The sequence below is a fragment of the Chenopodium album genome, chromosome 26 (assembly GCF_948465745.1).
Source record: "Chenopodium album chromosome 26, dcCheAlbu1.1, whole genome shotgun sequence".
Classification (NCBI taxonomy): Eukaryota; Viridiplantae; Streptophyta; class Magnoliopsida; order Caryophyllales; family Amaranthaceae; genus Chenopodium; species Chenopodium album.
This window is the reverse complement of record NC_137859.1, coordinates 690,087-712,477: the sequence shown is the minus strand read 5'-3', so window position 1 is coordinate 712,477 and position 22,391 is coordinate 690,087. Positions and strand designations below refer to the sequence as shown.

Sequence of the window (22,391 nt, the reverse complement as noted above, 5' to 3'; positions counted from 1 at the left end):
ACACTCTTTGTTCAGCTATAGACTAGATTAGTGTTGTGTTTATACAGAACCAAATTTGTTTTCAAGAGATCTCACAGTTTTTTCCTTAGATGTCAGGCTGAAATTTTTTATATAGCAATTAGCAAGACTCCAATTTCAAAAACAGCATGAATGTCCGTGCTTGATAATGTTCTTAGCTGATGGTGATATTACAAAATACTCCCTCCGTCCCCAAATAATAGTCCCAAATTGATAGTCTCATTTACTTTTTTTAGTCCCAAATTGATAGTCTCATTTACTTTTTTCAAGTACCATTAATATCAATTTTTTTATCAAAATTCCCTCAAATTGCAACAATATAATTTAATTTTCCCATGTAAATTTTGTTTCTCAATATACTTTTATTACTTTATCTCTCTATTATTTTATATACCCAATGTAAATTTATCTTTTCAATGTAATTTTACTACTTTTATTTAAGTTTCTTAATTCCTGTGATTTTTGCCCATAAGGATTATCATTTGGGGACGGAGGGAGTATTAAACTGGACTTGTTGATCAACTTTTTAAAGTATATGGGCAATTATGTAACTTAAAAACTTTATTGATATGGGTTTTTAACACTTTTTACATCTCATATTTCCCTTATTGTGCTTTTTTCGAGGTTTGGGACCGAGACCGAGAATATGGTGATTGACCCCACAACAGGGTGATTGGGGGACAATTTGGGTTGTTGGTGATTGTTTACATGAGATAAGATATGATGCTTACATTACAAACATAAATAGTTTGTTTAAATCTATCAATCACATGGGGTGGGGGGGGGGGGGGGGGGTGGGGCTGGTGGAGGCCCGGCCCCCCGTGGCCCAACTGATGAAATATGTAATATATACTTTAGCCCCCCTAGAATAACTAATAAATAGCTAATATTTGTCCTACATATCATGATGTTAGTGATAACCTAGTTGATTTGTTGGAGTTTTTCACAGTGACTTGGTGAGAGAAAGGGCTTAGGTTCGATTCCCCACTTTGAGCGTTTTTTTTTTTAAATGGTTTTAATTTTGGTGGGTAACTTTATCGTTTCTTGGCCCCCATAGATTTTTAATCCTGGCTTCGCCCCTGAATAGTAACATGATTGTTCATAGTTACTATTGTCAAATCAATCATCATATCATATAATGTGTTCATTTCCATTACTTTTGTCAAATCACATCACTATTAGCCTTAAACATTACATCACTATTTTACCCATATTACATCACTTATACAACATAATTATACTTTTATGAAATCACTATCATCAAGTCACGTCACATTATGACATCACATCATTAAAAATTTACTTTCATCATATGACATCATTATACACAAGTCACATCACTTAATATATACTTTCATGACATCATTATATTCAAGTCACATCACTTTAATATACGCATATGACATCATTATTGATATATGCCAACTCACATCTTTTTATTACACTTATACAACATCACTATATTTCACGAATTTCAAATAGAGTCAAAACTCATTCTTGATAATTTATGGACATCTTTATCGGTGTCTTATGGTTTCAACCCTTCTTATATGACCCCAGGAGTCATCCAACACATTTAGTTCATTTTTTTAAAAGATGTCAAAAACTAACCCGAAATCGTATATTATAGCCTTCAATTTTGGCCAATATTCCTCTTATTTTGACTCGAAGATAAAAATTGCCGAGATGCTTACCATAGACCCTAATAGACTCCGAGAGTCTATTTGAGTGGGTGCAACCATCCAATATGCCTTTAAACAGTCAATTTACCCGTTCGCAACCTTCACCGATTTCGTAAACTCAAGCCTACCACGGACATTTATGACAACATATAATGGTCATATATGGTTCCAAACAGCATTATATGACCCCGAGATGTATCCCCTAGGATCTCAACACTTTTCGCCATCGGGCCCCGTAACATCCAAAATTCCTCAAAAAGCGTGGATAATAGCCTTCAATTTTAGAATTTTTAACCTTTTTTTGCCCGGATATAAAAATTGCCGAGATGTTTACCATGGTCCCTAATACCCTCAAGTAGTCCATTTGGGTGGGTAAAACCATCCAATATGCCTTTAAACTAGTGCTGTCAAATTTCAAACCGAAACCATTTAACTGCCCGAAACCGACCGACCCAAATGAGAATCGAACCGATTAAAAACCGATTTTTTTTTAAACCGAAAACCGACCCGAACCATATTTTAGTAAACCCGAAACCGAATCGACCCGAATAATGTTAAACCGTATAAAAACGAACCCGTTAACAAACCGAACCAAATATAAACCGAACTGACAGAAAACCGAACCGAAAAAGAACCGAACCGTATCTAACCCGAAACCGGTTCCAACTCAAAACCGTTTAAACTGGCAAAAAAACCGCTTACATCGAACTGTTAGCAAACTGCTACCCGTTTGCACCGAACCATTTAAAAACCGGACTGATTGTAAACCGAATTGGTTATAAACCGAACCGTTTATGAACCAAACCGCTTCTAAATCGAACCATTTACAAACTTTTTTATATAATTAAATGGATTTTTTTTTACGGGAATATAATTAAATCGAACCGTTTACAAACTTTTTTTTTTGACGGGAATATAACTAGTAAGATCAGTATGACTAAACTTGAAACATAACATAATATGTATTTATAAAATCAATGAGAATTTGATTATAATATGATGCCTACATATGAAATTATTCGCGAATTTATATAAAACTAGTGAACGCAAAAGGTTAGCAAGTACTATCAAATTTCAAACCAAAACCATTTAACTGCCTGAATCCAAACAACTCGATAAACAATTTTTTTTTTGAAACCGAAAACTGACCCGAACCGTAATTTAGTAAACTTGAAAAGGAACCGATATGAATAACGTTAAAGTGGTTAAACCATCGAAGAACCGAACCGAAAAAGAACCGAACAAGTTAAAAACTGAACCGAAAAAGAACCGAATCAGTTATAAACTGAACCAAAAAAGAACCGAATTGTTTCTAACCCGAAACCGTTTCCAACCCGAAACTGTTTGAACCGGGATAAAAACCGTTTACACCGCACCGTTAACAAACCGCAACCCGTCTGCACCGAACCGTTTATTACCCGGACTGTTTACAACCGGAACCGAATTAAAACCGCTTAAGAATAAACCGAAACCGAATCGAACCGATAACTATTTAAACCGAACCAAAACCGACCCGTGAGACAATTAAACCGATTTCAAACCGACCCGATTAAATACCGAACCAATTTCAAACCAAACCGAAACCGAACTGTCAAACCGTTTTGACAGTGCTACTTTAAACAATCAATTTACCCGATTACAACTTGCACTGATTTCATAAAATCAAGCTACACCACATACTTTATGACAACATATAATGGTCTTATATGATTCCAAACGACATTATATGACCCCGAGATGTATCCCTTAGGATCAAAATACTTTTCGTCACCGGCCCCATAACCTCCAAAATTCCTCAAAAAGCGTGGATAATAGCCTTCAATTTTAGTAATTTTTAACCTTATTTCGCCTGGATATAAAAATTGCCGAGATGTTTACCATGGTCCCTAATACCCTCCGGTAGTCCATTTGTGTGGGTAAAACCATCCAATATCCCTTTAAACAATCAATTTACCCGATTACAACTTGCACTGATTTCATAAAATCAAGCTACACCACAAACATTTATGACAATATATAATGGTCATATATGGTTCCATACGACATTATATGAATCCGAGATATATCCCCTAGGATCTCAACACCTTTCGCCACCGGACCCCGTAACCTCCAAAATTCCTCAAAAAGCGTGGATAATAGCCTTCAATTTTGGAATTTTTTAACCTTTTTTCGCCCGAAAAATAATAATTGCCGAGATGTTTACCATGGTCCCTAATACCATCCGGGAGTCCATTTGGGTGGGTAAAACCATCCAATATCCCTTTAAACAAGCAATTTACCCGATTACAACTTGCACTGATTTCATAAAATCAAGCTACACCACAGACATTTATAACAACATATAATGGTCATATATGGTTCCAAACGACATTATATGACCCCGAGATGTATCCCTTAGGATCTCAACACTTTTCGCCACCGGACCCCGTAACCTCCAAAATTCCTCTAAAAGCGTGGATAATAGCCTTCAATTTTGGAATTTTTTAACCTTTTTTCGCCCGAAAATAAAAATAGCCGAGATGTTTACCATGGTGCATTATACCCTCCGGGAGTCCTTTTGGGTGAGTAAAACCATCCAATATGCTTTTAAACAGTCAATTTACCCGATTATAACTTGCACTAATTTCATAAAATCAAGCTACACAACAGACATTTATGACATCATATAATGGTCATACATGGTTCCAAACGACATTATATGACCCCGAAATGTATCCCCTAGGTTCTCAACACTTTTCTCCACTGGGCCACGTAACCTCCAAAATTCCTCAAAAAGCGTGGATAATAGCCTTCAATTTTGAAATTTTTTAACCTTATTTCGCCCGTAAATAAAAATTGCCGAGATGTTTACCATGGTGCATAATACCCTCCGGAAGTCCATTTGGGTTGGTAAAACCATCCAATATGCAAATAAAAAGGCAATTTACCCGATCACAACTTGTACTGATTTCATAAAATCAAGCTACACCACCGACATTTATGACAACATATAATGCTCATATATGGTTCCAAACGCCATTATATGACCCCGAGATGTATCCCCTAGGATCTCAATCATTTTCGCCACCGGGCCCCGTAACCTCTAAATTTCTCAAAAAGCGTGGATAATAGCCTTCAATTTTGGAATTTTTTAACCTTATTTCGCCCGTAAATAAAAATTGCCAAAATGTTTACCATGGTCCCTAATATCCTCCGGCAGTCCATTTGGGTTGGTAAAACCATCCAATATGCAAATAAAAAGGCAATTTACCCTATCACAACTTGTACTGATTTCATAAAATCAAGCTACACCACAGACGTTTATTACAACATATAATGGTCATATATGGTTCCAAACGGCATTATATGACCCCGAGATGTATCCCCTAGGATCTCAACAGTTTTCGCCACCAGGCCCCGTAACCTCCAAAATTCCTCAAATAGCATGGATAATAAGCCTTCAATTTTGGAATTTTTTTAACCTTTTTTCGCCCGAAAATAAAAATTGCCGAGTTGTTTACCATGGTCCCTAATATCCTCCGGGAGTCCAATTGGATGGGTGAAACCATCTAATATGTATTTAAACTGTTAAGTTACCAAATTACAAATTGCACTAATTTCATAAAATCAAGCTACACCACAGACATTTATGACAACATATAATGGTCATATATGGTTCCAAACGACATTATATGACCCCTAGATGTATCCTCTAGGATCTCAACACTTTCGCCACCGGGTCCCGTAACCTCTAAAATTCCTGTAAAAGCGTGGATAATAGCGTTCAATTTTGGAATTTTTTAACCTTTTTTCGCTCGGAAATAAAAATTGCCGAGATATTTACCATGGTCCCTAATACCCTCCGGGGGTCCATTTGGGTGGGTAAAACCATCCAATATGCCTTTAAACCTTCGATTTATCCGTTCGCAACCTACACCTATTTCGCAAACTCAAGCCTACCACGGACATTTATGACAAAATATAATGATCATATATGGTTCCAAACGGCATTATATGACCCCGAGATGTATCCCCTAGGATCACAACACTTTTTCGCCACCGGGCCCCGCACCTCCAAAATTCCTCAAAAATCGTGAATTATTGGCTTCAATTTTAGAATTTTTTAACCTTTTTTCACCCAGAAATAAAAATTGCCGAGATGTTTACCATGGTCCCTAATACCCTTCGGGAGACCATTTGGGTGGGTAAAACCATCCAATATGCCTTTAAACAGTCAATTTACCCGATTACAACCTGCACTGATTTCATAAAATCAAGGTACACCACAAACATTTTTGACAACATATAATGTTTATATATGGTTCAAACGTCATTATATGACTCCGAGATATATTCCCTAGCATCACAAGACTTTTTGACACCGGATCCCGAAACCCCTAAAAATGATTTTTTTAAAATAAAAAAAACGTGAATAAGCATTCAATTTTGACAATTTTTGACTTTATTTGGGCCAGAAATAAAAATTGTCCAGATGATTACCATGGACCCTAATACCCTCCAGGAGTCCATTTGGGTGGTGGAACCATCTAATTTGTCTTTAAGCATCCAATTTAACCATATTCGTACACGCCTCTTGTATTGGCTATTATCTTCCATGAAGCCTTTACGTAGCTGAATAATGGTCCTATATGGGTCCAAACAACATTATATGATCCCGTGATACCTCCCGTAGTGTTCCGGGTTTGAACACCTCCTAAATTGCTTCGATCTCGTGTATTAGCCTTCATATTTGGCTTCCGTATAACATTTTTTCACCCGGCGAGATTATGCATCCAAGTACTTCTATGGGTTCACAAAAAACCTTGAGAGTCATACACAGTGCCCGAAACCATCTCATTCATCCTTAATCGTCATGTCTTAAGGGCCATGGGAGTCGTAACTAGTGCTCGGAACCAAGTATGCCTTGTCCTTGGGTGCACATGTCTTGTGCACACCCGCACGGCCCGTTGTACCATCCAACATCCCAACACTTAGGCTTTGTGACTTGTCTTTATCCCGTACTTAGTATTTTTTAGCATACGAGATGCATCACTAACCTCGTTTTCCAAAATATAGGTGTTTTTAGGGAATAAGATGGGAGGAGGGACGAAATGAAGCGACATAAGGCTGAATCTCAGTGGATCGTGGCAGCAAGACCACTCTTCCACTTACAATACCCCATCGCGTATTTAAGTCGTCTGCAAATGATTCAACCCGCCACTCGGTAGAAATTGTACTTTAAGGCGGCTCTCACGGTGCATCCGCCGCGCGAGCTTAGCTTACGACACGTGCCCTTGGCGGCCAAAACCCCTACTGTAGGACGGCAATCGGGCGGCGGGCGCATGCGTCACTTCTGGCCCGAATTATGACTTTGAGGCGTTCAATCATAATCCTGCACACGGTAGCTTCACGCTACTGGCTTTCCAACCAAGCGCGATTACCAATTGTGTGAATCAACGGTTCCTCTCGCACTAGGTTGAATTACCATTGCGACACTGTCATCAGTATGGTAAAACTAACCTGTCTCACGACGATCTAAACCCAGCTCACGTTCCCTATTGGTGGGTGAACAATCCAAAACTTGGTGAATTCTACTTCACAATGATAAGAAGAGCCGACATCGAAGGATCAAAAAGCAACGTCACTATGAACGCTTGGCTGCCACAAGCCATTTATCCCTGTGGTATATTTTCTGACACCTCTAGCTTTAAATTCAAAAGGTCTAAAGGGTCGTTAGGCCACGCTTTCACGGTTCGTATTCGTACTGAAAATCAGAATCAAATGAGCTTTTACCCTTCTATTCCACACGGGATTTCTGTTCTTGTTGAGCTCATCTTAGGACTCTTGCGTTATCTTTTAACAGATGTGCCGCCCCAGCCAAACTCCTCACCTGATAATGTCCTCCGCCCGGATCGGCCCGCAAAGCGGTCCTTAGGTATAGAAGGAGGGGCATTGCCCTGCTTCCGACTCACGGGGTAAGTAAAATAACGTTAAAAGTAGTGGTATTTCACTTGCGTCGAAGCTCCCACGTATCCTACACCTCTCAAGTCATTTCACAAAGTTGGACTAGAGTCAAGCTCTTAGGTCCTGTTCTCATACGTTGAAATTCAGTTCAGTTCAGCTCAGCTTCTAAATTCCTTCTCTTATAAAATATTCAGTTCAGTTCAGTTCAATTTAGCTGAGTTCAGTTAATGAGAACAGGCCTTTAGTCTTAGATGCATGAAAGTTGTTTACCTTAGTGACATTGTGTATATACTTGTATTGTTTAGTGGCCAGCACTTTGCTATGCTGTCATTTTCTTCGATATGACTTGATTTTAAAGTGTTCACAGGATTGCAATTTGATGTGATGCTTGGATAATCAGTGTACATTGCTGATAGATTAGCACGTAGAGATTTATTGGTCCTAAATGTACAACCCTTATAAGGTTTAAAAAAGATAAGGTAGTCCCAACCTTTAGCGAAAATGACTTGGAAAACAGAAAAAGAAAGAAGAAATATACAATAATTATTTGAAAATTTTGACTTTTACCACTAAAAAATTTGGACAAATTGTTTTTTACCACCTATTCTTTTAAAAGTTGTATTTTACCACCAAATAAACTCAAAAAATTGTTTTTTACCACCTACCGTTTAGAAAACCGTTAAATCTAACAGAATTTTTTTGAATTCTTCGATTTTCGTGCCTAAAATATGTTTTTCATAGGTTTAGGGGGGCATTTTGGCCCTATGGGTCCAATTTGAGGTCAAAATTGATAAAAATTGATCGGAAATACCTCGTTTTGCGTGTTTAAAAATACATCGAATTGCATGAACACGCAAAACGAGGTATTTCGGATCATTTTTTATCAATTTTGACCTCAAATTGGATCCGTAGGACCAAAATGCCCCCCTAAACTTATAAAGAACATATTTCGGGCACGAAAATCGAAGAATTTTTTTTAACACCGTTAGATTTAACGGTTTTCTTAACTGTAGGTGGTGAAAACAATTTTTAGAACTTTATTTGGTGGTAAAATACAACTTTTAAAAGAGTAGGGGGTAAAAAACAATTTGTCCAAATTTTTTGGTGGTAAAAGTCAAAATTTCCTAATTATTTTGAAAGAGAAGAATTCACACATATATAAACATTATTCTTCATATTGACAGATATATTGCTGTCTAGTGTGGTTTATATTACTGTATAAAGTCTGCTCGACAGAAGTAAACAATCATACACTAATAGAGTAATAGGTATATAATTGAGACTAACCATGCCTTGGTATTTTCTTAATTGGGTTTACCGCAGTATACAGTTGAAATAAACCATGCCATGGTATTTTCTTAATTGGTTTTACGGCAACAACGACGGATTTCGCCATTACTTCCAGTAAGCGGCTTGATGTTCCCCATTCTAATCATGCTATCAGCAAACTCCTGGAGGAACTCGCCTTGCTTCTTTGCATACAATTTAACATAAGAATCAGCCTTATTTCCAATGTATAGTTGCTGGTCTGAGTGAAGCAACCCCTTCTTAACCAGTAAATTCTGGTAATACTTATCATCAAATTTAAACCTTGTTTGATAGTCCAGGGGCTGCAAAACGTTGTCGCTTCCGCTTCGAGGACACTTGTTCTGTAGCGATTTAGTGAAAGTGGCATCAACATTGGTGTCGTTGTAGATATGAGACCGGAAAGTTGTACATCTAGCAAATCCAACTGTGTGCGCGCCTATACGTACATAATTAACAAAGCAACACACAGATGAGTTCGATGATAAAACACCACGTCCATCCACATGTAACATCATGTCACCAGCATTATACATGTCAAAACTTTCATTTTCAAATCATATTAAAAAAGATAATGAAATGTTTAAGTCCATTCAATATAAGTTGATAATTCTCACATCACAAACACTAACGACACAAATCTTTATATACAGAGTATAGTATACACAAAGTATTAGATAATCGAGGTAAATTCCTATAAGTCCCGTTTGTCTAAAAAAATCTTGAACTACATAATGGAAATGAGTGGTGGTGGTGGTGATGGTAATGGTAATGGTAATGGTAAATGAGTACATTATAACCAATTATTACTGCCTATCAAACGAGCTGATAATGCTTGAGAAGAGATGAAATTGTTTACTCGAGAACAAAGAAAACAGTATAGAACTATAGATATTAAGCATACCAGAGAGGACCACCATGTCCTTGAATGATAAACCCACAGCAGCAAAACTGGAGGTGAGATTACTGAGATTGAAAGAAGGTTGAGGTATAAAGGCATTGGCTGCACTTCTGTTTGCTGTGAGAGAATCTCTTCTTCCCAATCCTACTTTCCATGTAGGACCACCATACTGCAATTGCCATTTTCATGTTAGCTAAATAGTTTGTATTAAACATGTGCATATATTATTGTTCTGTGGATATCAACTCTAGCTTAAAGTCTTGGGGTAGGGTGGTACCTAGCTAGAAATCAAATTCCGTCTACATCATTGCCCTCGCGGGTCTCTCTACACTAAAATTAAATATCATACAATAGTAATATTTGAGTAATTTTACCCCTATGTCGAACCATCAAATATATATTCCTCCTCAGTTCATTTTTTTCCATACTAAATTTCCTCATATTGTACATGTTCAATAATAAACAAGATAATCTCTTTTTCAAAAAGACTAGAATAATAAACAAGATAATCAACTAGGCATTTTAATTAGGAGGGAGCAAAGAGTAACATTTAAAACAACTTACATAAACAACAGCATCACGAGCTATAAGAGCAAGAATATCGGCACAGGAGACAACTCCGGGGCATGCCTTCTCTAAATTGGCCTTAATCTGGTCCACAACTTCAAATCCACGAGCTGAGTTATTATTAGCTTTAGCAGTTTTCTCACCTATGAAGGTTGAAGTATCATCTAGTAGAATTGATCCATCGCAACCCTAATACATAAGCAAGGCATGAATAATCAACACTTAAACAATCACATATACATAATAGAATCGAAAGATTGCCTTATAGTGTGGCCGCCTTAAGCACTTACATTGACAAAGCAATCATGAAAGTGCAACCTAAGTAACGATGCTCCAACTCGAGCCTCGTTTTTTATAGCTTTTGCAACTCCTTGCTTAACAATACTAAGAGCATTTGGGCAAGAAGAGGAATAAAAAGTTGATGAAAGCTGGCCATGTCCACTCTGAGCAAGACCAAAAACAATGAGAAGTAAGAAGTAAAACTTGCCACAAGCCATTTTGGTTTATTTCAAAATCTTACCGACAAACAATTATAGGAGCTTACTACTTTATAAGTAATCTAAATTTGACCGTGTCAACAAATTAATGGTGCATTATTTGTCTCATGAACAAGCTAATAAAGTTCAGTACAAAGTTCAACAACCATTCATGTCACAATCAAGTCAGTTTGAGTATTGTCACTTTCCTATAAATAGATAAGGAACGTTGCATGATTTGGAGGTACAGAAATGTCAATTAATCTATTCAGTTGAATTTTAATTCATCACTTCATTACATGTACTTCGCTAATTGCAAGAATGAGTATAAACTAGATTATTAGAATCTCCTATATAAAATAACTCTATAGTTTACAACAATTTTGCAACTTTGATACTTCATAAGTTTTAAGTTATGCAGATTTGTGAATTTGATACTTTATAAGGCTTAGTCTTCCCCTAACCACGTACGAGTCAGAATCCTCAAATAGGTTTTGATAAAACTAGTGACAAGTCGGTATTTATCGAGTCAAGTTAAACGGGTTAATTTAGCCAATGGCCAAATGGCCAGGTGTGTTCAAGTCAGAAATGTCATGTTGAGTTAGGTGAATCCATTCCAAGTTGCCCCTAATATGTTAGGGTCATGTTCAAACGAGATTTGTCTCCAAAATCAATTTCTTATTAATAACATACGAAGTAATACACAAATCAGTTTATTTTTTACTCGGTATTAAACTTCAAAACACACACAAGACAGACTTTTTAAAAATTGTAATACAATAATTCTTGTTCCCTTTTCTTTACCACACCCAAAACACCCATTTAAACTAAATATAATTCTAACATTCTCATCCCCATCCTCGCCCAACACATCTCCATCTCCATCCCCATCCCCATCCCTGCAACAGGTCCAAAACTCATCCCCACCCCCACCGACTCCCTAATTATATCCTATCTATTACATGAGTGCTAATAAATTCTTTGGGAGGGTATAAACTAAAATCTTTACTTGTTAGAAGAAAAAATACTTCTTCCATAAGATGAGAAAAATGCTATCACAAGTAATTTCTTGTTATAATTTCATGAAAAACAAGTTGGATCAAGAAATATTTTAGAATAATGAGTTCGGTATCATACCCTTCTAGAAATATACTTTGTATAAAACTCTGATTTCATTGTGATCTTTAACAGGTTGATTGAACCGGGTCACACGCATACTGAAAATATAACGAAATACGGCCACATAGTTTTCATTGGGACATGCTATTTATTGAGGATTCTGAGTCGTGCTAAGGGGTAGCAAACTATCTGAAAATATAACGAAATACGGCCACATAGTTTTCATTGGGACATGCTATTTATTGAGGATTCTGAGTCGTGCTAAGGGGTAGCAAACTATCTATTCACAACAATTAACAACTCAAGGTTACAATAACTACTTCGATACTTTATAAAGCTTACTTATTAGCAATTTTGTGACTTTGATACTTTATAGGGCTTTACTTTATACGTAGTATATTGTAAGGAACAACTTGTTACCCTCGCCATCAGTTAAGAGTCCTCAAATCAGTTTGGGTTAACCTATGGCAAGGCAATACTTATCGAAACAAATTGAAACATGTTGATTTGGCCGGCAGGTAAGGTCGGGTCAACTGGTCTATCAAGTTCATGTTAATTGAAAAGTTAATTATTTGGATTTTTGGTAATTTTGGCGTCAAGTAATCTTATTATACAAGTACTTTCTTAGGTCTAATAATTAGCTTCTAATAGTATACCTTAATCATTGTTAAATCCTATAAGACTAATCAATTTGCATCGCAACTATGACACAGATAGCAATCAGCGCATCATTAACTGTAACAACACAACCACCATGGTCACAAGTTAATATCACACTTTTCTTATTGGTTTTGTCAAGTTCAATCGATTTTGTCAAGTTCATTAGGTGTAGATCAGATTCAATTCTTAAGATTATCAGAAACGTAGATTTCATGCATACTATGGCCCTTTAGAGCTAATACAACTATAGTTTTATTCGTAAATTATATTATACATCATGCTTATAAAATTAATTGCATGCTCAAATCAATATTAGTATATTACATCTATATACATGCATATCCATATCAAACTTTCAATGCAAATGCAATAGAATGTCACAAAAAAACAACAATATTGACATCATGATGATCTACTAGAACCCATAACATTGCTTATGGACAAGCCTAAGGAAAATTCCATCTGCTTTATTATTATTATTAATTTATTACATGTAAGTACTGATTTACCCTGCATTAAATTTTAGGCCATCCTATAAAACAAGATATTCCAACTACACAGACAATAAGCAAGGGACAACATTACGAAGACAAAAGACAAGACACCATCTAATAGAAAAGTCCACCACCCATAAGCAGTACACTACTACATACACTGTAGGGTCCGAATTGAAAATATTTGTACAAAGACATCTTTTCTAATAATTTGTCATCATTTCAAATCACTCACTATGATCTAGACACAAGGTCGAACCGATGTTAATGTTATGTGTATGTCTTAACGAGCCTTCATAAGTCTCTCCCTCTCCAACCTAGTTAGGCGAAACGGCTAATAATTAACCATAATAAATGCTGAATTAACAACCTTACCCATGCTTTTTCAGATATAGACAAACATAAATATGTAATATTACCTTTTTTTTTTTTTTCTTTTTCAATACTGTATGATGTTTCAATATCAATCTCATTTTCAATGCATGATACTGACATCCCTTCAATGAGAAAATTAAGGAATTACTCGTACCTTTTAAAAAGAAAGTTAAGGACATAAGCTTTCAGCTTTCAGTATTGTATCAAAAATTATAAAAATAAAATAAAAAGATCAAGTAGAGGCTAATTAAACCACATACAATACATCACCTACAAGAGAATATGCAGTTAAAGAACAAGTATAAAAATAAAAAATAAAGCAAAAAAACAAAAAAAAAAAAAAACATCATTAATTACAAGCATAATGCACATCAAGCTCACAAGTGTACAAAATGATAATCGAACTGGGTCTAACCTAAATCTAGAAAAATCACACATTTGAATCAATCAACTAGACTCAAACAAATCCAAATACTTGTACACTCTGAAAGAACCTAAACCCACGATCAACCATAGCCATAACATTTATCCAGCTTATATATCTCCAATTACCAACTCTACAAGCAACTTAACCATTCCCTTTATGTCAACTATTTTCCAATCCCTTTTATGTCAACTATTTTCCAAAGTATTCGCACAACAAGCCAATCAGAGGAAAAGATATTACTAACTCAATTCTCAGTTATCAATGTGATTTCACTCTTCAATTATTGAATTTACATTTCTACTGACAAAAGTCATCAACCATCCAATAATCTCTATTAGCGTGATTCATAATACCCGTAGTCCTAAACATCCGAGCAACACAGTAGTCACAGAGGGCAGCACAATTATAAAATACATCCCCACTTTGAATGGTAAAGTATAGTACTAAGTATAAACTACTTTGTATACAGCAATGCAAAAATTCCAAATCTACTCCAAAACATGAAAATGGTCCCCCCATTAAGCTAAATAAGTAATACAGATGAGAGTTTTCTTCACATTGCCGTGAAAATAATAATCTGTGGATGCCATCAAGCTAGTTGGCAAGGTCTTTGAAACCAAAAGATCTCATCTACATCACTAACCTTGGTGCTCTCTAGACATAATTAAACATTATAACAAAAATATATATATACATATATAAAAAAAAAATTTAAAAAATCCTTGAACCTACCCTAGCCACAAGATGACTCTCTTCCAGAAATCTTATCCTAATTCCCAAGTCCTAACATCTCTTTCAATAATTTGGCCAAAATAAGTATCAGTATCAATATCAGTAGTATAACCTGATGCAGTCAAAATTCTTCTGACCATCATTTGGGTAACTTTGGATGCCAGGATTTTTAATGTAGTACCGTTGAGATCATCCATTATTCTTTTGTCTAAACACTCATCCTCAAATCAACATCTCTTATCAAGTTAACCCACAAATCAAATATTCATAAAGCCATCAAAATACACAGAGCAACCCATATACACTCAAAATTCAGATACTTTACAGCAAGTCATCATAATATTACTCATTCTACCATTTAAAATCAAACTTTTGCTAGCAATACGCAAAGATAGCAAGGCCACGCTTGGTACCAAACACTAAAAATACTAGAAATCGTATATCCATTTCTAGACCTTTCTTCATTTGCTAAAGAGAAATAAACTAGCAGATATATACCAATACAACCTGCAATGTAAGCTACCAAAAAAAAAAAAAAAAAAGAAGGGGGAACTCAAATCTTTAACTTGTTTTTATGCAACCTTAGTTTTTGCTCCTAAAACAAAGTCTAAAAAGAAGCAACGTTGACTTCAAGCTCTAGAAAGGTTGAAGAGGGAAAACCAATATTAATATAGAAGTAATTTCTGATGCTCATTTAACAGCAATATGAACTTCCCTATTCCCTCCTTCCACCCTACCCTAAAATCACCTTTTTTTTTGCTAAACGAGGGTAGCACTATGCCTTGGGTACAATAAAACATGCCAAGTATAGGCGAAAGCTGAGGTGCAACGCCTAAGTGTGGCACATTGAATGTTACTACTAGCCTACTACTGCCCACGAGCATAACCAGGCCCAACCCTTGGGGGCGTTGGTGGTGCTGCTGCTCAACTTATTCCTCTATAACCAAGACCCCTTCAAATAAACCAATAGAACCCCCACCTTCAAAACCATCAACATCCCAGCAAAAAGTGAGCAAATCTAAAAGCTTTTTCCACTCATTTAGAGTCACAAATTCAAAATAGCACATCATTAGGCATGAATAGTATTTCACGCAATATAACAATAAAGAATAATGCCAAAAAATTCTTCCAAACTGAAATCATCAGCTAACTGTAGAACTTCCAACATGTGCACCATTATATATTTTGTTTCAAGAGCACTAAGGTTGTATTACTATCTTATATTTCACCATTTTTCCCTAGAAACATAAGCCTTCATCAAATAAACAACAGATTAGACCGACAACCAACCTCCACCTTTGTAGAACCTAAAACTTGCCAACCTAGATTCCCAACAAAAATAATCAGATAATCTACAACACCAGTTATATGCACACATAACATAAAGTAGTACATTACTTGGCAAGTTGGCATAAGTAACATGATATATGCTATATGTAACCCTTAATACCAATAAATCCTTCCAGGATAAAACCGTCAATTGACTATACAATATCCCACTTCTGCACCGTCAATTAGTAGTCACAAATCTCAATCATATAGTTTAAATGATTTCACAAAATAACTAATTAACGCATAGCAAAACTCGCCCATTACACTTTGTTCTCAACATATAATTCCCTCCTTAAATCAACACCTCTCATCATAATGACCCAAAAGTCGCAAACTAAAGCAATTATCAAAACATAACGCACATTTACTCCAGATAACCTCTTATAAGTTTCCCAACAAACATTTTATTTGAAAAGAATCACTAAGGACGCTTTCATTTATACCACATAATAACCTTAGCCCTCAAAAACCCAACCTACTAATTTTACTCTCACGTTGTCATTATAACCTCAGTGCAATATAGTATCATTCTTAATCAGAGAGCTCCAATCAAAGAAACCCAAAAATAATACCATCCACCACCATATAAGCACACACAAACTTGAATTACTCATACTCCACTCCGATAAGCACACTGCTTGACATTGTTCAATATATAGCAAAAATTACAAGTATATATTTTCAACATCCTTAACCTTAAAAAGACAAAAATCGTTTCCTTCCCACAAACAAAAATTAAACGAACAGCTGCTTACGGAATCACAAACTCCCTAATAACATTTTTGTTTTCAACATATCATTGCCTCCCTCATGTCACCAAATATCATCAATTAGACCCTTAAATCACACACAATAACCATCAATAATAAAATTGACTTGGCTTCTCATATCCCTCTCAAATGTTTTCCAATATATAGATTTCCAAACAAGTTATTCTAAGAATAATTTTATAATAGAAATTTCCAAACCACATAAACACAATCACTACAACCTCAAAAGCCCAATCTACTCACACAAGATGGATATAACCTGAAAAACACTACATTATTATATTCAACTCAAACGAAAACCTCCAATATGACAAACCCAAAAGATAATCACACAGCTACAGTCCACCTCCATCATACCACACAATACTTAACAACTCATATTCCATTCCTATAAACACACTTCTTGATATTGATAGCATTGCTTATATTACAACGACATAAAAAATTCCGATATGGGATGCTCCAAAATATTTCCTTAGTTCCATAGCTTAATTCAACTAATAATCTGACATGACAATAAAGTTAACATTGATCGAAGATCACCCAAAACATTAAAACTCACATTACATTCAGATAACCTTACTATTCTAATCACAGAACTTTCTCTTATGTCCACCAAACTAGACCTAAATTACAACCTACATCAAATAAACAAAACGCCCTCCACTAAAGTTAACACGAGACTTCAGCATCTCAAACAACCACAAAATTCAGCAGATCAAAGCAAATGATGGACAAAGCCCAGTATGTAATTTTATAGAAACGAGCACCCCCAAACACACATACACACATTTCATTAAAAATAGTATTAATTTCAAAATAAAACCCCTCGTCAAATAAATCAAAACATCAACAAACCCTCACTTTCAGAACACCCAAACTCAGTATCCTATATTCATTTTAAACGTCAGATGATCTACAACAAATATTTGCACTCAATCCATTAATCCAACATACACACTATAAGAAATACTCCATACTTTAAAAACCAATAAGTTCTACCAAAAGTGAATTTTCAATCGACTATACAACTTCCACTTGTGCACCTATATTGATAATTATGTCACTCATTTCAAATCCTCTATTCAAACAATCTCACAGATAACCGTTCAGAAACTCCTTAATCAGTATTTTGTCCTCAATATATTCATTACCTCCTAAAGTCAACATATGCCACCATTCAGACCCTCACACAAAACACAATAATTATATATAATAGACTTGGATTCCCTAGTTCCTCTCAAGTGCTTCCCATTATACACTTTTTCACAAAGATACTCCCAAGTATGCTTTCAAACTACACCAACAATAAAACCAAGAAGCCCATTTTGCTCATTTAGACCCACAATCATACATGATAACAACAATCAAAACATCACAGACTTAGCTTCCAAACTTCATATCTCAGATGTTTCCCAATACGTAGAATTCTTCATAAGATGACTTAAAATGTGTTCTAATCCAAATACCAAATGAAAAACACAGCCACAAACTGCAGGATCCCAACTTACTATTTCAAACATATATTTGACCTTAATACCTATATACATCATTGTAATCCTCTCAATGTGTAACCCCTAATAACAGAAACCCAAAAATCATCACACTACCATTCTCAACCAGACCATCACCATAAGAGCACACAAAACTTAACTACTAAAATTCCATTCCAATAAGCACTACTTGCCCTAAAAAACAAGATTTAAATCACTAAAAAAAACAAAATGTACTTTTGAAATTCTAAACCATACAAAGTTCAAAATCTTTCTTGCAAAATATGAAATTAAAAGCCATAGGCAAATTTAATAAAAAATTTCAAATATGGGACGATCAGGAGTTCCTTTCATTGTAATAAGCTTTATCTATCATAATCAGACATCATGGCAACATTCCTAAGCACGTCAGCAAAAGACGACGAAAAAAATTAGAAATACAAATAAAGTTAAAAATTAAGATCTTAATCTTTTGTTACAAATATAATTATAAGAATAAAAAGAAGCTTCCTTTTCTGGTATCCACAAAGCTACACCTAACATCAACCTTCACACTCTCCTTTAAAGTCAAAATGCCACTCTCCAGCACCTCACATTCCTATTTACCCAAGTCTAAATTAAAGGATACGATGGACAAAATATAGTATGTATATGTAAGCCACATATTTTGTTTAAGGAGAGAGAGAAGGGGGAAAAAAAAGACTTCTTAATATTTCATAACATGCATATCATGTATCATACAAAAAGCTCATCAAAATAACCAGAATATCAACACGCAAACTTCACTCAGATCACACATAACTTAACCTAGATTCCCTTTGATGCCAGTAAATTTACAACAAGCTGCTTTGCACTCATACCTTAAAAAGCACACTACTTGGCAAACAAGTTCATCAATATAAATACATAATAACAGTAAGTTCTTCCAGAATATATTCTCAATTACACTTCCAGCTTCTGCACCTAACCATCAATTATCAAGAGTAAATCATTTCAATCATTCAGTTCAAATGATCTCACTTACAAATCACCCAATCAAAAGATCACCAACTCCATAGATACACTTTTGTTCTCAATATATCATTCCCTCGTAAAATCAACACATCTCAACATGTAGATCCACAATTTTCACACTATTACAACCATCAAAACAAAATGATAACCTTTCCATAAACCGGATAATAAAGTTACTAAACATCAAAACCACAATCTACTCTCACAGCAATAATATAGCCTCAAAAGCAATCTAACATCGTCCCTCAAATCAAAAAAACTTAAAAATCATCACATACCTACAATCAACAACCATACAGCTCACAAAGCTTAACAACAAAATGATAACCTTTCCAAAAACCGGATAATAAAGTCACTAAACATCAAAACCCCAATCTACTCTCACAGCAATAATATAGCCTCAAAAGCAATCTAACATTGTCCCTCAAATAAAAAAAAAAACCCAAAAATCATCACATAACTACAATCAACAACCATAAAACTTACAAAGCTTAACAACTCATTCGATTCCAATTTGCCATAAATAACATGGTGTAAAATTTAACAAAAAAGATTATACTTTCAACATCCAAAACTAAGAAGATCAAAATTCTCTCCTCTGCCCACATGGAAGAATTAGATAACCAGCCACTAGCAATTTCAAAGTACTTTCAATATGGGACACTCTAAAATCTTTCCTTGTTTTAAAAAGCTTTACCTAAATAGTAATCAGACAGCATGACAACATTTCTAAAACAATCATGCATGTCATTACCTTCTTCTCACAGCAAAACCCCTAAATAAATAAACTAACAGATCACATCAACACAGCTTCCAGTTTCAGATCACACAAAACTCAACAATCTAGATAGATCAAAAGTAAACTAATCTAAAACAAGCTATTTGCATTCATAACTTCAAATTAGCAAAATAATACACGAAAAAAACATGATATACACTTTCAGTAATACAAAAAAAAAAAAAAAAAAAAAAAAAAAAAAAAAAAAAAAAGAACAATAAATCTTCCAGAAAAAAAATGGGCAATTTCACAACTTCCAACTAGAGCGCCTATATTATCAATAAATAGAGTTAATCATGTCATCAAATGATCTCAAAAGTTACTCAATTAAGGTATCAAAAAACTTTCTAAGTGCTCTTTAGTTCTCAGCATATCATTAACTCCTTAAAGTCTACACTTTTCTTTTACCATCAAAAAGCTCTTTAGTTCTCGAACACTTAACATATCAATCACTCCTTAAAGTACAACCCTTTTCAATTACCATCAAAAGAGACCAGACTTGACTTCTTAAGTCCCTTTATATATGTTTCCAAACAAACTGAAAAAGGTCTTGAGATTACTAAGAATGCTTTCAATACAAGTGTTTACTCAACCAAAAAAATAAATACAGCAATATAATCTTCAAAATCACAATCTACTCTCACAAGAGTCGCAACATATAAAAAATATAAAATTTAAAAAAATAAAAAAAAAACAACTATGGAGCTATATTTCAACATTTAACTCACACATCAAAGAAAAACAGAGATCATCACACAACTACAATGTAGCACCTAACAACACCAAAACTAAACATCTCAAATTCCAATCCAATAGTCACAACACCCACTTAAGAAATCCCAAATCCACAAACTCAGTGATTATACTTTTGTTCTCAAATCATCAATCCATAAATAACAGAACTAAACATATCAATCCCACCTTCAATCAATAAAACTCCACAAATAGGCCCAAAAAGACACAATAACAAACATCAAAATAATGCAGCCCAATATACAGGTTTCTTCATATGACTACTCCCAAGTATACTTTTAAAATATAAAAGTCAATAAACCAAAACAGCCACTAGAATCTCAAAAGCCTAGTTAAGGTATCACAAATTTACGATATTCACAGACTCCATAATTACACTTGGCATATCAGCACAATGTAAAAGTCACTCCTTGTATCAGCACAGCACATTTAAACTCACAAGAACACAAGCAAAAACCATAGTAAACTTAGCATCCCAAAAGTCTTTTTAGGCATCCCAATATAAATTTTTTTTTTCCCATGATTACTCCAACACTTTTAACACAACTAAGAAACAATAAATCTTCCAGAATTAAACGTTCAATTGACTATACAACTTCTAACTATAGCACCTATATTATCAATAAATAGAGTTAATCATGTCATCAAATGATCTCAAAAATTACTCAATTAAAGTATCACAGATCTTCTAAGTGCTCTTTAGTTCTCAACATATCATTTACTCCTTAGAGTCAACACTTTACTTTTACCATCATAACTTTCTAAGTGCTCTTTAGTTCTAAAACACTTAACATATCATTCACTCCTTAAAGTATAATACTTTTCAATTACCATCAAAAGATACCAGACTTGAGTCCCTTTATATATGTTTCCAAATAGACTGAAAGAGGTCTTGAGATTAATAAGTATGCTTTCAATATAAGTGTTTCCTCAAACAAAAAAATAAATACCATCAATAAAACTCCAAAATCACAATCTACTCTCACAAGAGTCTCAACAAATTAAAAATATAAGTAAAAAAAAAAAATAATAAGGAGCTATATATCATTATTAATCTCAAACATCAAAGAAAACCAGAGATCATCACACAACTACAATCCAACACCTAAGGACACCAAAACTAAACATCTCAGATTCCAATCCAACAGTCACAACACCCAATTAAGAAATCCCAAATCAACAAACTCAATTATTACACTTTTGTTCTCAAATCATCAATCCTTCCTTCAATCTACAATACTCCACAATTAAGCCCAAAAAGACACAAAAACAAACATCAAATCAATGCAGCCCAATATACAAGTTTTTTCATTTGACTACTCCCAAGTATACTCTCAAAATATAACTTTCAATCAAACCAAAACAGCCACTAGACTCTCAAAAGCCAAATAAATGTATCACAAAATTTACGATATTCACGGACTCCATAATTACACTTTGGCATATCAGTCCATCCTTGTGTCAACACAATGTAAAAGTCACTCCTTGAATCAGCACAGCACATTTAAACTCACAAAAACACAAGCAAAAAACATAACAAGCTTGGCATCCC

The 22,391-nt window shown here is 34.8% G+C and overlaps 1 protein-coding gene and 1 pseudogene across 1 annotated transcript; both read right to left on the bottom strand.

Annotated features, from left to right (window-relative positions):
• Positions 1 to 6,787: 6,787 nt before the first annotated feature.
• Positions 6,788 to 7,787, bottom strand: LOC145618789 (25S ribosomal RNA; annotated as a pseudogene).
• Positions 7,788 to 8,832: 1,045 nt separating this feature from the next.
• On the bottom strand, positions 8,833 to 10,983 carry LOC145617344 (peroxidase P7-like). Its single transcript, XM_081672032.1, has 4 exons — positions 10,707 to 10,983; positions 10,414 to 10,605; positions 9,853 to 10,018; positions 8,833 to 9,387 (listed from the first exon to the last, which is right to left on the bottom strand). Exons 1-4 carry the CDS (start codon positions 10,911 to 10,913, stop codon positions 9,002 to 9,004), a joined length of 951 nt encoding a protein of 316 aa, XP_081528158.1. The 5' UTR covers positions 10,914 to 10,983; the 3' UTR covers positions 8,833 to 9,001.
• Positions 10,984 to 22,391: the final 11,408 nt, after the last annotated feature.